The 16,712-nt window shown below is 38.0% G+C and overlaps 1 protein-coding gene across 1 annotated transcript; it reads right to left on the reverse strand.

Annotated features, from left to right (window-relative positions):
* Positions 1–14,973: 14,973 nt before the first annotated feature.
* LOC141668192 (embryogenic cell protein 40-like) lies at positions 14,974–16,260 on the reverse strand. Its single transcript, XM_074474932.1, has 2 exons — positions 15,610–16,260; positions 14,974–15,481 (listed from the first exon to the last, which is right to left on the reverse strand). Exons 1-2 carry the CDS (start codon positions 16,168–16,170, stop codon positions 15,233–15,235), a joined length of 810 nt encoding a protein of 269 aa, XP_074331033.1. The 5' UTR covers positions 16,171–16,260; the 3' UTR covers positions 14,974–15,232.
* Between the last annotated feature and the right edge of the window lie 452 nt (positions 16,261–16,712).

Below are 16,712 nucleotides of genomic sequence, written 5' to 3' on the forward strand. Positions count from 1 at the left end.
GGCAAAATTCAATAGACGCACCCTGTTGAGAGAATGAATCTAGTAACTGTTTTTGTGCCTTTTCAGCCATTACATCTTTTTGAGAAGATGTATGGGGGCTAGCAGTTGTCTCGGTTTAAATGCTACTCATCTATATAGGAGACAGAGCTACTGGGTTGACTACAGAACCTTCCTTATGTGGTGCACTAAGGCACTATCTCCCTCACGCTCATTCATACTATATTTAGTGGTAAGAGAGTGTTGGTTGGTTCTGTTTCTGTGTTTGTCTTTATAGTCTGGGATAGATGTTGTGGGTTTTCAACCTCATGACTGTCAATGAAAGAAAGTCATTGGAGACTGAACCTGTAATACAGAACATATGGTAATAGAGAGAAAATGATTTACAATAGTGATTTCAAAAGATTTTACATGAAATAAGAAATCACTAATGTAGAAAGAAGTTTAATTTATGTTTTTCAATATGAATGAGTTTTTGATAAAACATTGATCACTTAGGGTAAAGTCTAAGTAATTCTCATTCATGTCAAAAGCTTACAAATATCTGCAACATAATGTTAACAACATATCATTGACCGATACTTGTCAAGTACTTTAGATACTAATTGTTATGTTGCATTACCAATATACCACTGCACATATAAAACAATATGATTGTGCTTAGTGATAAGATAGTTATTAATATGACGACTCTACTTATTCATATAAAATTATAACTTCTGTTAGAGTGTCATACCATGTCCTTGACGATTGCTTGAGCAGTATACTAGTTCATACCAACCTGAAGTGAGATTGTGAAGAAGAAATTTCATAGTCCAATAGATCTACAGCTGCAAAGTCCATGAACTGTGGTGCATTGACTTCCTCTTTTGACTTACCAACCAGGAGTACACTTGTACACATCTTACTAGAGTACAATTCCAAGTGTAATGTGCAGCAGGTGTCTGATATGTCGTAATATTCTCAAGTCTCGTCACTGGTGCTATATGTTAGATACTGCTTCTTGATAATTGCCTAGCACAATATACAAAATTACAATGATAACATTCCCAGCTTGCAAACAGCCATATCCCTCAGATAAACCTTTGCTGTTATCTCCAAAGGTAACCATGGGGCCAGCTTTCTCAACCACATTTGATAGCAGGGCTCTATCTCCGGTCATATGTCTTGATGATCCACTGTCAAGAATCCACACTACCGGTTATACTTGTTTAATGCCCTGCACTACAAATGGATTAGACCTTCTTCGGAACCCAAACTTGGTTGGGCCCGGCATACTTGTAGAACTGTCCTTTGTCAGGCAAAACAACATTTTTAATTTTAATTGCCTCAACTTTCTCAATGACTGAACATTTGACCTTGTAAACAGCGTTAACAAATTTCTGTTTAAGCTTAGGCACAAATGTCTCCTTTCTAGCCTTAGAAGGACTAGCAGTCTTAGACCTATCATGCTTCTTGTTATTCACATGCTGACGAGGAGTAGTCTTATCATTAGACACATGCTTACCATTAAAATAAGCATACATCATATTAAAAGCACAAGACATACAATTAGCAACACCACATGCTTTATGAGAGTGATTAACAGCAGGCAATTTATGCATGGTAGACATGGCATTATTGTTATCCAACTCATGTGTGTCTGAGTTAGTCTCAGTTGCTTTCACAACTTTGACTGGAACTTTCGACTCACTTGACTTGGAAACAATCTTCTCATAAGCATGATCCTCAGCACGTATTTCTTCTTGAATAACAGAAGAGGTCGCATCAAATGGTTCAGCAATTGATGCTTTATAGAGGGGTTCATCAACACCCTTAAGCACATGTGGTACTTCCCTCCCTTTAGCACATACATGAGGAGGGGAGTTTATGCCTAATTCTCCAATAGCAGCATTATAATCATAACCTATTCCAGATGTTTGATTAACAGCTTGCTTACTGTAGAACTCTTTAGCCTTCGAACAAGAATTGAAGTAGGCTCTAACCTTAGTCTCAAGACCGGTGATCTTGTCTTTGAGAATAGTTTCGAGTTTTCTATAACAGTCAACTCTATTCTCTAGAAAAGATACCTGTTCTTTTAATTTGTCTTGATTAATGTGCACAAGTCTTAATTCATTGACCTCTTTCTCAAGGTCTGTGATCTGTAAACTTAACAGTTCATTATCACGACGTGCACAATCTAAGTTACCTCTTAGATGATAAACCATTTCAGCATCAGAAAGTTTTACCTCTATTCTTGACGATGAAGCTTTTCCATCAATAGCCATAAGAGCAAGATTTCCTTCATCTTCATCTTCACTGTCAGTATCATCCCAGCTTCTTCCTTTTGCCAGATAAGCCCTTTCAGAGTTCTTTCTTACTTGCTTTGGCTTCCTACATTCTGTGGCAAAGTGTCCCAACTCATTGCAGTTATAGCATCTAATTGTGCTCCGATCAACCATTCCTGTTTTGTACCCACCACTGCTGGTGTTAGAGGATGAAGATCCACCTTTCTGGAATTTGTTGTAGTTGGACTTGTACTTAAGCTTGGGATTCCTCCTGAATCTGACATGGGAGAATCTCTTGACAATTTGGGCCATTGATTCATCTTCCAATTGCTCCAGCTCTTCCAAGGAATAAAAATCATCACTTGATTGATTTGTAGTAGGAGGATCATATTCTGCTACTAACTCATTTTCCTCACCCTTGGAAAACTGTACCATTCTTTCTAACTGTTGAGATTGTTGTTGTTGTTGACCTTCAGCTACAAGTGCAGTAGATGTGCTGACCATTCTATCCTTCCCGTAGACTTCCTTCTGTTGAATCTGCTCCAACTCATAGGTTTTTAACACTCCATAGAGCCTGTCCAAAGAAATCTCACTCATATCTCTAGCTTCTCTAATGGCAGTGATTCTATGTTCAAGATGAGCTGGCAGTGTTAAAAGGAACTTTTTGTTGACCTCCCTGATTGAATAATACTTTCCATTGATGTTCAGGTTGTTGATCAACGCATTGTACCTCTCAAACACTTCAGTAATTCCTTCTCCTGGATTTGATTTGAAATGTTCATATTCAGAGGTTAGGATTTCCAACTTGTTCTCCCTAACTTCCTCTGTGCCTTCATTAATCACCTCAATAGTTTCCCATATGTGTTTGGAATTTTTACAGTTCATCACATGTCTGTTCATCAAGGGATCAAGGGAATCAATTAATATTAATTGAAGGCTAGCATCCAAGGAGGCTTCTTCCTTCTCAGCAGGAGTAAAATCTTCAGGCTCTTTTGGATAGGTTCTAGCTTCAGTAGTCACCACACCATCTATTATTACCTCCGGTTCAATAACCATCGGAGTTTTTATACCCTTCTTTAACAAGTTTGAATATTTGGGATTTGCAACTTGTAAAAATAATAGCATCTTCTTCTTCCACATGATATAATTCTCTTTATCAAATTGTGGAATTTTAACGGTTCCAACTTTATGTGAAGTCATTATGAATTTTTGAATAAATAAAAATTCAAGGAGTTGAAAAATCACAAAAGTCTAGGATCTTGATTTGTTCGTTAATCAGAAGGCTCTGATACCAATTGTTGGGTCCCAATGTGTTTGTAGAAGGGGGGTTGAATACAAACAGTACCGAATAATCGAATTAAATGCGGAATAAAAAATGTGAAATAAAATTCAAGTTAAATAAAAATATTATTAAACTTGAAAGGTGTTACAACAACTGTATCGATTACAAGGAATTAATCTCAAATTAATTATCACAAATCTAGAATAAATTCGACATGAACTTTTTCTATTTTTGTAATAAAAAGATTCAAATGCTAAACGCAATTTGAGATTAAGTTCTAGGGATTTTGATCCGCTAGATTGTTACACAAGAACAAGATAAAGATTTCTAGTTGATTGGATTTAACTTTACAATCTAGAAATTGATCTTGAATTAAACAGATGAAAAATGTAATATTTCAAGGCGGCTGCTTTTCTTGTTCTTTGTTCTTCTGTTTGAATGATAGATTATTGAAAGAAGGTCTTCTGCTTCTTTTTAATCAACAAACCAATAGAATTGAATTGGCATGACAATCCTATAGCTGGCAAGAATTTCGGTAGGACAATTGAATGAACTAGCAAGACAATCTGAATGAACTAGCATGACAATCAGAATGAACTAGCAAGACAATTATCCTCCTAGAGTAACTTTCGGTATGACAATGGAAAATGGCTTAGCATGACAATCGGTATGACAATCCAGATTGTCATGCTAGTTCATTTCCATTTGTCTTGCTGATTTAAGATTTGAATTTAATCCAATTAAACTTCTGAAAATTCCTAAAATTAATTCAGAATTAATTAATCAATTAATTCAATTAATAAATAAATTATTCTTCGCAGATATAATTTATTTTCTTAATTAAATTAGATGAATTAATTAATTAATAGAGAATTAATTCTAGTCTTGAGCAGCAACCATTCTTCTGCAAATCTTCTGAAAATCACTGAAAATTATGAATCAATTCCACCACTTCAACGTTGACAATCGATGTACTGTCTGGTTCATTAGTGACTAACTTCCGTGACGTTTCTTCATGTCTTGACTCTGACACTTTGATTTTCTTCAGATTAAATCCTTGTAATTAATTGATACCCTGACGAGATCTCTGTCACTTGATTAAATCCACGATCTTGATTTATATCACTGAGGCATGATCAACTTCTTGAACTTCTTCCAGTGAATTAACTCCTCAAGTCTGTAGATGAACCTTGTTTCTGAATCCTTTGACAGATATTACTTTGCGAGATCTCTCTGACGGTCGATCCACTATTTACTTATTACATTCTTATTTGAGTTGAGTTGAATCCTCGAATATACAAATAGGCTATGACATATGACTTACAGATTTTAACAGGGCTACAGGCGAAAAAGTTTCATCAAAGTCAATCCCTTGCCTTTGTTTGAATCCTTTTTCCACGAGCCTGGCCTTATAGGTCTCCACCTGGCCATCTGCTCCAATCTTTCTTTTGTATACCCGCTTGCAACCAATAGGCTTAACACCTTCAAGCGCCTCAACCAGAGTCCATACTTGGTTGGTATACATAGATAATTCCATTTCGGATTTCATGGCATTATGTCATTTCTCTGAGTCAACACTACTCATAGCCTCATTATAGGTCACAGGGTCGTCATCACCAATGATTGACAACTCATTGCCATTCTCAATGACAAGGCCATAATACCTCTCAGGTTGGCGAGACACTCTCCCTGTCCTACGAATGGGCTTTTCCACAGAAGGTTGTTCAGTCTGAACAGGTGTTTCCACTTGATCCTTAGTAGTTTGTGCTTCTTGAACTTCATCAAGTTCAATTTTGCTCCCACTGTTTCCTTCAAGGATAAACTCCTTTTCCAAGAAGGTAGCATGTCTGGAGACAAACACCCGATGATCGGTGTAAAAGTAATACCCCAAAGTCTCTTTAGGATATCCAACAAAACTATATTTTACGGATCGAGATTCCAGCTTATCTGGGTCAACTTTCTTGACGTAAGCTGGACATCCCCAAATCTTAACGTGTTTAAGACTCGGTTTCCTTTCTTTCCATATCTCATATGGAGTTTGAGGAATAGATTTGGAAGGCACCTTATTCAGTAAATATGCTGAGGTTTCCAATGCATAAGCCCATAGGAATACTGGAAGATTCGCATAGCTCATCATGAATCGAACCATGTCTAACAAAGTTCGATTTCTCCTTTCAGATACCCCATTTAGCTGTGAAGTATATGGAGGAGTCCATTGGGAGACTATACCATTTTCTTTGAGATAATTTAGAAACTCTCCATTCAAGTATTCACCACCTCGATCTGATCGAAGAGTTATAATACTGTGTTTGGTTTGTTTCTCCACTTCATGTTTATATTCTTTGAACTTTTCAAAGGCTTCAGACTTGTGTTTCATCAAATACACATATCCGAATCTAGATCTATCATCTATGAAAGTAATGAAGTACGAAAATCCACCCATGGCATGCGTAGACATTGGTCCACATACATCTGTGTGTACCAATCCTAGCAAATCTGCAGCCCTCTCTCCATGTCCACTAAATGGAGATTTGGTCATTTTACCCAATAGACAAGACTCACATGTAGGATATGATTCAAAATCAAAGGGGTCAAGTAACCCTTCCTTATGCAATGTCCGCAGTCTATTTTCACTAATATGACCTAGCCTACAGTGCCATAAATAGGTCAAATTTTCATCATCTCATTTTCTTTTATTAGTTTGTTCAATCTGAAGTAAATCATGCTCTACGTCACATACATACAGACCATTATTTAAAATTCCACGTCCATAAAGAACATTATCTCTAAGGATAGAACATTCATTATTCTTAATAATAAATGAAAAACCATCCAAATCCAACATAGGGATAGAAACAATATTCCTCACAATAGAGGGAACGTAATAACAATTATTCAAAATAATAGTCTTGCCCGTAGGCATATGTAAACTAAATGATCCTACAGATATGGCCGCAACCCTTGCTCCATTGCCCATACGTAGAATCACCTCATCTTTTTCAAGAGTCCTACTTCCCTTTAGTCCTTGCAATGAATTGCAAATATGAGAACCACAGGCGGTATCTAATACCCAAGTAGAAATTTGACCTAGTGACATATTAACTTCGATCATGAACATGCCTGAATCAGAAGCGGTAGTCTTACTTCCCTTCCTCTTCTTCAATTCTGCAAGGTAAACCTTGCAGTTTCTCTTCCAGTGCCCTAACTTGTTACAGTGAAAGCAAACAGCTAAATTAGGATCAGTCAACTTGTGAGCATCTAGTATGCTCCGGAGTGATAGTGCAGAAGATATGACGAATATAGTAAATATGTAAATGATAAACACATAACAACACTTAGCAAATATTCAATTTCATTTCAAAACACTATATGAATCGGGTCTTTATTCATAAGTGTCTCCCACTAGTTAGTCTAATTTATTCAACCCTTAAGTGAAAATTAAGCATTCATAATGCTAGTGGGAATATGGATCCTACATTCCATCACACAACCTCGGCTGTAGCACGAAACGTCATGTGATGTTCAATAGGAAGACAACTCTTGTCAATTACATCTTATGTTATTCCCTAATATAACTTTAGCCTCTTGAATAATTGAGTCACGGCTGTGGCACGAAAAACTCAATATTCTAAGTCAAGTATAACCCAATATTTCGTACAATTGAATTAGTCTCCAACGGCCCACGGCTGTGGCACATACCGAACTTTAGATTCTAATTTAATGTACACATCTCTATGTAATAGAAAAGTATTTCTTATTTCGAAATCAAAGCCCTCGGCTGTAGCACGAAACGATAATGATTTAAAAATAATGACTACTTTCTATCATGTTGGAAGGCTATGACCGACACAAGCCCGTTGTATCATTGGCCAATTACTACTTGATATTATTTAATTATAGAGGATTTATATTACGTTACAATCATAATCATATTATAAAGAGATTCTTCCTTTTAAATTAAATATTTCAAATCAATAATCGATAATCAGATGATTCCCAGATCGGGTAGAGCATTGTCAAGAGGCGTCACTTAATAACCCTTTCTTACAGATAGAAATCTGTTGTTGACAGAATCATCCTTTCTCTCAATATTGAAAATTCATATTCAATTACGTGTTTCATAAACACAAGAATCTCATGATCGTATTCATAATATTTATATTAAGGTCATGAAATAATTTCACTATACTAGATTGTCTAACAAACGCCTTATGTTAATTAAGTTCACCTAAATCTATCATCGCATGATAAACTAAGCATATATCACATATATAAGCATGAATAAACGTAAAGGTAGGCATGTTAAATCATGTAGCATATTGGTCTAAGCATTATACATCTCTATGTATCATATGAGGCATTTAAAAGCAATTAAAACAGTCAAACAATAGCTTTAAAACACTTCTGTTAGCTATAAACAGTTCGAAACAATTTCAGAAAATATCATATAATATACCATTAGATGCGTCTCGAAAAGATGAATCCAACGGCACCAAGCACGCCCCATTCTGAGCAGCCACGCGCCCGAAGAAGCAAATCCACGCGTGACATGCGTACACGCGCTGTCAGGCGCGTGTCTGACATCCGCCACGCGCCCCACGCGCTCCAAGCGCCCCACGCGCCCTAAACCCTAAGCTGACGTCGGCATGATGTCATCTGCTGACGTCAGCATGACGTCAGCACTGGTTGACCGTTGACCCGCGTGTGTCTGACATGCGCCGCGCGTGGCACACCAGCGCGTGAGCCCCACGCGCGCATGCCAGACGCGCGGTCCTCTTCCCAGATCTGACAGTCGCCGCACTTTCTTGCACGGAATACCATGCCGCCGTCCCTGTTCTGTCTTTCTTTCCATGCCACCATTAAAACACAGCAGCAAAAGAACTCATATATATAATTAACAGATTATATATATATAATTACGAATTTAATTAATAAAACTTCAAAAATTCATAACAATTAATCCATATATCATAATATTATGAAAAAAATACCCAGACGATCTACAACACTTGTAGAACCCAGATCTACAGTCAAAATTATTCTGAGAAACGATTTCTAATCAGTCATAATTAATTCATGATATAACTTGTAAAAATCATAATTAATTCATACAAGCACATAAAATTCTGAAATTTTTACCACAGATCTATATGCATACAACCTATGCTCTACTACCATTGTAGGATTTTAACTATCACGGAAGCATGGTAAAACAATTTTACACATATAAAATCCATATAATATGCATATAGATCGTAAATAAAATCGAGGGATCGATTTCTAACCTTTAAAAGCGATCCAAGAACAACGAGTGGAGATCCTTAGCAGCTGCTCCTCAAGTGTGAAGCACTCCACCGGTATCCACCAAGAAAACGATGTAATGAAGGAGGAGGAGGTGGAGAGAATTAGGGTTTTGTAAATCTTTTGGGTTGAGGCAAAAATAGGGTTTATAATAGTATATTTATAGGCAAAATTTTCAGCTGAAAATTTTCGCATAAAATATTATTATTATTAACCCTTTATTATTCTCACTAATAATTAAAACACCTTTTAATTATTAATCCTTTTTCTAAACACTTTAGAAATAATTCTCACTTGATTTAATTTCCAAAAATTAAATTCTTAATTAATAATATTAAGAACCTTTTCTTAATTAATTTATAATCAATTAAATCTCATCTTATCAATTATTAAATTTGCCAATTAATTATTTGTTTCATAAATAAATAATTATCAGCCATCATTAATTAATTCCTCCACCATTAAATCATTCTCTTTTATGGTGTGACCCTCTAGGTTCAATATTAAGCCGGTAGTAGAAATAAATAATAATAAAACTATTTTATCATTATTTATATAAATTCTCTAATTCATTAAATATGATTAATTAATTAATCATATTTATTCTACATCGTGAGGGATACTTCTCAGCATATCGCGACTATCCAGATAATACGAATTCACTGCTTAGAATACCAAGAACCTATTCAGTGAATAGTTACCGTACAATTAATTCCTTCTACCCTGCAATGTCACGGTTAAATACAAGGCATGGAACTTGTGTCAAGCCTATCTTATTTAATCACTTGTTTTCCCATTCACTATGCTTAGTTCTATTTAATGTAAATTAGAAACTCCTTTCTAATTTCATTCACTCTGGCCAGAGATTCCAGAACTAGCATAAGTGGATCAGCATTGAACATTCTCTTCCTTCACTGGAAGGGGTAGATCCTTTATTGATCATACATTATCTTCGTATACAAATTCCTATACCCAGTAGAGCCCTTATAATTGTCCCTGGAGACTAAGAACTAAACCAAAGCATAGTTCAGTGTACACAAGATTATCATGATGACCTCAAGTTTAAGGATACTTGTACAACTATTACTATGTGAACAACTGCTGACACGTGAGTGAACTCCATCAGTTGTTCAGCTGTGCGAGTCATGTTCAGTGAACTTATTCTATAATAAGCACCTACATACTAGCTATAGTGTCACCATACAAATGTCTATGAGAACAGACATCCTTCATAATGAAGCAAGCATAGTATGTACCGATCTTTGCGGATTATTAATTACCAGTTAGTAATCCTACGACCAGGAACTATTTAAGTTTAGAGTTATCATCTTTTAGGTTTCATTATTATGATCTCATCACAATCCATAAAAAGCTTTACTCTAAACTGTGGTATATCTTATTCACATACTTAAAATAGATAGAGCCCGTAATAAAAACAAAACAAGTCTTTTATTAATATCAATGAAATCAAAACAGATTACATAAAAGTTATTCCTAAATCCTCATACATGATTGGACTTAGGACATATCTCTTTCACGCTCTAGTATTGAGGATTGGGGTTCTCTTACGTTTTGTTATTCTATTTCCCATCCTAGAGCTTAAAGTGACATGATCCATATAGTCGGAGCTGGAATCTGACATTATAGAAATCTTTGATTTGAGAGATTCAAATACGCGTGTTTCTGCTTCAAGAAAGGAACTCGTCCTGTGAAATTCAGGGAGTTCAGATTTGAAAGAGATCGAATGTGGGGAGTAAATCCCAAGGCGTTTGTTGAGAACTTTGAATTGATGGAAAGGTGATGAAGATGATGCGTCCTCCAGCTGAAATAAGAAGGAAGAAGATCTTGAGGACGCGTCCATGTTTATAAAAAATATATACTGAAAATATGTAAAAGACAGCAAGGGCGAAAGAATGATTCTGAGGACGCGTCCTAAACGTCTATCGCAGAAAATATACTAAGGTGACGCGTCCTAGGTGAACAAGTGCATCTATATAATTTTTTGTTGAAACAAGTTAAAATTGTGATAAAAACATAAAGGACGCGCCCTGGGCGGTAGACGCATCCACAATGATGAGAATATAGCAGAAGTTGAAACGATTGTGGTTAATTTGGGAAAATTCAATTAAAACACTAGAAACGTTTAATCCAGAATAAAACAAGCAAAATATGGGGTTTATGATATATATACATATATACATACATGGGGAAAATAAGAATAGTTCATAAAAAAGAAAGGTATATGAAAGGTCCCTTACTTATTATGACCGATTTACATGATGAAATTAAAGAATAATAAAGGATTCACATACCTTGCGAGTTGAGGGTGCGTTTGAGCTAAGGAAATCGGGAAATGAGTGGATAAATGGCCGGATTTTTGAAACTTGAAAAATATGCTTAAACGGCGGTGGCGGCGTTGCTGAGAAGAGTAAAGTGATGATATGAATTTCATTTTAGGGTATTTATAGAAGGGGGCATGCTGACGTGGATGACAACTGTAGCGCAACGGGTGTTAAGTAAATAATCAGACGCGTCCGAGTACATCGACGCGTCCTATGATTGTAAACCAAATTTCGTTGTTTGGATTTAAGGATAAAATTCCACTTTTGTTTTCAACTGCAAATAAAATTTGGGGGGTAGTTGTTATACCCAAAATTTGGTATTGGATTAATTCGGGTCAAACACGGACAACCACAGTCAAACTCGGCGTTGCATTGTAGAGGTTGAGGAAACGTCAAAATAAACAGGACGCGCCCAATGTTGAAGAGGTGCTTTATGAAGGGTCTTATGATAGGAAAGCTTGGAAGCACATGATTAGTGTAGAACGCGCCCAGGTGTTTTGGACGCGTCCATTGTAGTGGAGGTACTTAGAAAATATGGTCCTTTTTTCAATGAAGAACGGAGCACGCGCCTAGAGAGAGAGGACGCGTCCTGATATACAGGATGTCAGAAAAAGTAGTTGATGGAAGAACAAATATAAGTTTCACGGAGGTTAGGACGCGCCCAATGTCTTAGGACACGTCCTATACGTGGTAAATGCATTCTCGAGGGTGACTTCAGGACAAAGCTTGCATGGAAAGGAGCAGTGGAGATTATTTTTATTAACGTATTTGTTGCCGGTATTCTTTGAAGAATTCCCTCCTTGAAACGGTCAAGGAGGGGGATGTCCGTGAAAAGTTTGAAGGCCTCCAGGGGTATGCCTGATGATTGAAGGCCTCCTCCTGTATTCAACGGGTGTCCTCGTTGGGGATGTGGGGTTAATATTGGTGTGTGCTCTGGGAACTCTGTTCTTGTATTCAACGGGTGTCCTCGTTGGAGAACTTTGGAGTCATCCTGCACTTTTCACCCAAGAGCTTGGGATCACCTGTCCTTTTACCTGGTGGGTTATCCTCATTCGGGGGACGTGGATGTGTCCGACACTTGGGGTGAATCGTGGCTATACCTGCGTCCGTAAATTAAAGGAGATAGATGTAGCGGAGTGTTATCCTTGCGCAGGGAGATGCACTATCCGTGAAGTCCTACGATTACGGATGAGCCTTGGGCCTTTGCGGTTGGGTCTCATAGTTGGACATTCCTAAAGCTAGCGGAAGATGGATTCTAGATAGGCTTCTACCGGGCCTAGGAATAAGAAGTCTAAGCCCATTAGATTTCTTGTTCCACAAGAACTACGTCAGACTTGATCCCTATATAAAGGGTACGTAGGCACATTGAGAGGGTAAGAAGTTGAGAGCTGATAAGGGAGCCACCACTTACTCTGATCAATCTCAGCCTAAAACGACCACAAACCATTACACACCGCTTGATTTTCCGGTGAAGAACCACCGTCATAGATCTTAACTCCGGCGAGAGACCTCAATCTTTGTTGTTACCAAATTCCTCCGTCAACAAATTGGCGCTAGAAGGAGGTGTGCTGATTAAGATCATAATCTTGGGAGGAAAAGATGTCTTACAATCATGATGGAAGTTCTTAGCACGAAAGTGATAGCAGATCTGAAGGAGAAGGCGAGGGAGGCTACACTCGTCATGAACCCTACGTGCCCAAAAACATGGAAGATCCCCCGAGAGCTCCGGATGTGGGAGGAACACCTCCGGTTCTCATCAGCAACGCTGATATCTTGGAGCAGTTGTACCGCATGGGGGATACTCTTAACAGTTTTCACTCAAGGTTGAATACGGTGGAGCGTCGCAAGACGAGGGGAGTCGTCGTCTTCCCCGTCGCGGCCACGCCGCGGGGAAGGCGCCCGTAGTTGAAGGAGATGCTCAGGCCAGCGGAGAAAACCCGTGAATCACTCAGCGGCGCTTGGAATAATCTGATGATATAGAACCTATTGTGGAGCTTGTTGATGTGGACACGGACGGTAGAGAAATGCCTCGTCTTGTCAATCAGGTTGTACCACGTCCCCATAGGTCTGGGCGTACGATGGACGAGCGTCGTCGTGCGAAAAATACACAGAATCAAGATGAGGAAGGAAGAGACTTTTCAACCTTAAAAAGAAAGCTTTGTATAAGGTTGGAGGATGACGATCTGATGAGGAAGGAAGAGACTTTTATGTTTTGGGTACCACATAAAATGCATGCTTACAATAGTAATATTTTGTTGTGGCCATATTATGTAGTATCACATTTTTGTGTAATCTTGTTCGATTAATGAAATGCACTCTTTCGAGCTCCTAACTAAAGCATTCTTTTTTTACATGAAACCTAAATCTCTAGCACCAACTTCAGGTGATACAAATTAGAGTACATAAAAACATAGTTAATTTTCGATATGTTAAAGAGGTGATCAGGCCTGGTTGCGGCAATCCTTCCTGGAGAGATTTTGTGGTGTTGCCGGACTTGAATTCGCGCTCTTCTTTTGCCCATCTGTCATCCAAAGGACAGCAAACCCGCAACCCCCATTGGAAACACAATGTTTATTGAAGCATGCTTTGGAGGTGTAATGATTTTATCAGCACTAAGCTCACCATCCAGGCAGTTTACAGAAATATTGTTCATTTTTAAGTTGAGAATTGCCTTTGTCGTTCTTGTAACTTCACTCGTTGGACCAATCTGAATTTCGAGAGGACTGTTTACCCCATGGAAGAGCCTATCACCAAATCTTTGTAGTAAACTGATGTTATTGTTAAGTAATCAGTTCGTCACCAAATCATTGTAGTAAACTGATGTTATTGTTAAGTAATCAGTTCGTCTAACTCTAAAATCTTATAAGCAGGTTATAGATTATAGAGGAATACCTGAACATGATCTTATCCTTTTCATCACTCCTCTCAATCGTATAATACATTTCGAAACACCCGAACATGATCTTATCATTTTCAACACTCCTCTCAATCGTATAATACGTTTCGCTACGATTAACGACGACAAATACAACCAATATCACTATCAATACAAGCAACAAATATTTAATTAAATAAATGGGGGCGGGAGGACTCGAACCTGAGTCTCTCCCTAAACCGAGCTCTCGAACATGAGTGTCTCCCTAAACCGAGCTCTCGAACTCTGATACCATGTTGAGTAACGAACTCATCTAAAACTTTAAGATTGCAGAGAAATACCTGAACATGATCGTTAATCTGATACCATGTCATGTTGAGTACCGAGCTCAGATATTGCGATTGAAGAGTAATACCTGAATATAATGGCTTGACAAATCTAGCTCAGATATTACGATTTTCTCATTTACATACACATCGGATGTAAAAGTACGGGCTAAATCTGAATAGGATGTGTCAGTATTGAACGACCAAGTAACATTAAGATTAGGACCTGCAGTGTAGTTTGCAAAGTCCATCTCCCTAGCTGAAGGGTAAACTGATGGAGGCGCGATCAATTCAGAATTCCCATCAGGATATACGATAATCCTTGGCTGAACAGACGCAGTTTTACCTGCATTTTCCAGCTTAATATACTGTCGATCCGCCCATGATCGCCCAAGATCGTCACCCTGAGGCTCAATTTTCAGACCACCAACATTACGACGATACACTGTTTCATACGAATTCTGTGACAAGCCAGATATTTGGGCACCGGGGACTAGTGAACTGCCAACATCACTAATCAAAAAGTCGGGAGCATAAAACTACTTGCTTTAAAACTATTGCGAAATGCATAAATATGTACATCTTTTAACATATACAAAATGGAACTCCATTAACACAAGTAAGATTACAATCCACATATCAAAGCACTTAAAAAAGTACTCCAAATGAACTTAAAAACTTAACAATTAAACCAACCCTCAGAAACAGCAATCAAAACAACCCAACCTAAGAAACAGCACAATTATTGTGACATGACCAAATGGTTTAATTTTACCATACAAAGCTTTGCAACTAAACCAACAAATACAATACATAAATATGTATTATACATTAACATAAGTTTAGTGAGATGTAGGGCTGTGGTGACCAGGGAGCTTGTCCTTGATCTTTTCCATCATACTCTTCTTCTCCTGCTCGTGATGCTCCACCGCGACAGCCGAGCCTCCGGGATGGGCTGCTGTGGTGGTTTTAGTGGTGGATACATGAGTGGCGTGCTCATCCTTGTTCTTGTGCTTTCCACCTCCCAACTTCTCCTTAATCTTCGCTGTCAGCCCCTTCTTCCTTCTCCCTCCTTGCCCATCATCCTCCGACTACATCCAAACAATTCAACAAATCACAATCACTTCAAAACAAACTACAAGTCTTTTAAATGCAACCGTAATTATTTTAATTAAACAGAAACTGTTACTTGTAAATGATATAAGGTTAATTAACTAACCGAGCTGGAGCTGGAACTGCTAGAACGGTGAAGCTTCTCCCCTAGACCAGTCTTTTTCTCGGGTACATGAGTACCAGCAGCAGCCCCTGCACCTAGACCAGCAGCCCCTGCCCCAATTCCCGTACCAACACCGCCATGAGTAGCTTGTCCGGTAGTACTTCCAAGTCCACCATGAGTCTGACCAGTCCCAAGACCACCCTGAGTCTCAGTGGGTCCCATCCCATGAGTCTGTCCTAAACCACCAACACCATGAGTAGCACCAGTTCCAGTAGGTCCCATGCCAAGAGTCTGCCCTGTTCCAGTAGCAGCATGAGTTGCACCAGCAAGTCCGGCAGTACCAGCTACACCACCAAGTCCATGCGTTCCCATGCCGCCATGCGTAGCGCCTTTCGTGTCGCCGGTAACACCACCAACACCATGTTCATGTCCAGTAGTAGCACCAGGGGATGCCACTCCAGTAATATGAACAGGGTTACCAAACTCATCAGTCAACTGAACAGGGTTTCCATGTTGATCTGTGAGTTGAATTGGGTGTCCCTGTTCATCTCTTAAATCTGCCATATCTTTTTTTATCAAAATTAAACAAGAAAGCAAGGTTTATGATTGATTGTGTGTAGATTTTTTAATTCAGATTGTAGAGGATAAAGATGAATGGGGATGAGAATTGGGGTGCATTATAAAAGGGGTAGACTACAAAAGCTGGGGGACACGTGGAGCACTGTAGTTTCTGCATGTAACTACACCTTAACACGTGTAAGAAGAGATATAAGAGAGTGCCACGTAACAAAGCAGGTGCAACGCCCAGCTTATATCGATATCGAAGATATTCTGATCTCCATAAATTAATAAGGCATAAAATAATAATTTCGTTATATAATATTTATTTTAATCTTAACGGAACAAATATAATGTATTTTTATTTACGATAAAATAATAAATTCGTTAAAATAATATTTTTTTGATCAAATTTATATTATTTTAAAATTATTTAATTGTAATATTCCTCTTTGGCGAATCAATTCAAAGTGTACGAATAATTATTCTATATAATTTGCTTCATATCATAAATTCAGTTTGCTAAATTTTTTAAAATAAAATTTATA

This window comes from Apium graveolens, chromosome 1 (assembly GCF_009905375.1).
Source record: "Apium graveolens cultivar Ventura chromosome 1, ASM990537v1, whole genome shotgun sequence".
NCBI classification, from domain to species: domain Eukaryota; kingdom Viridiplantae; phylum Streptophyta; class Magnoliopsida; order Apiales; family Apiaceae; genus Apium; species Apium graveolens.

Excerpts from the sequence above, each read along its gene's own strand:
- LOC141668192 (XM_074474932.1), bottom strand. The coding sequence starts at position 16,170 with ATGGCAGATTTAAGAGATGAACAGGGACACCCAATTCAACTCACAGAT. Across the intron at positions 15,482-15,609 it reads GCAGTTCCAGCTCCAGCTCG|TCGGAGGATGATGGGCAAGG; the intron begins GTTAGTTAATTA and ends GTTTGGATGTAG.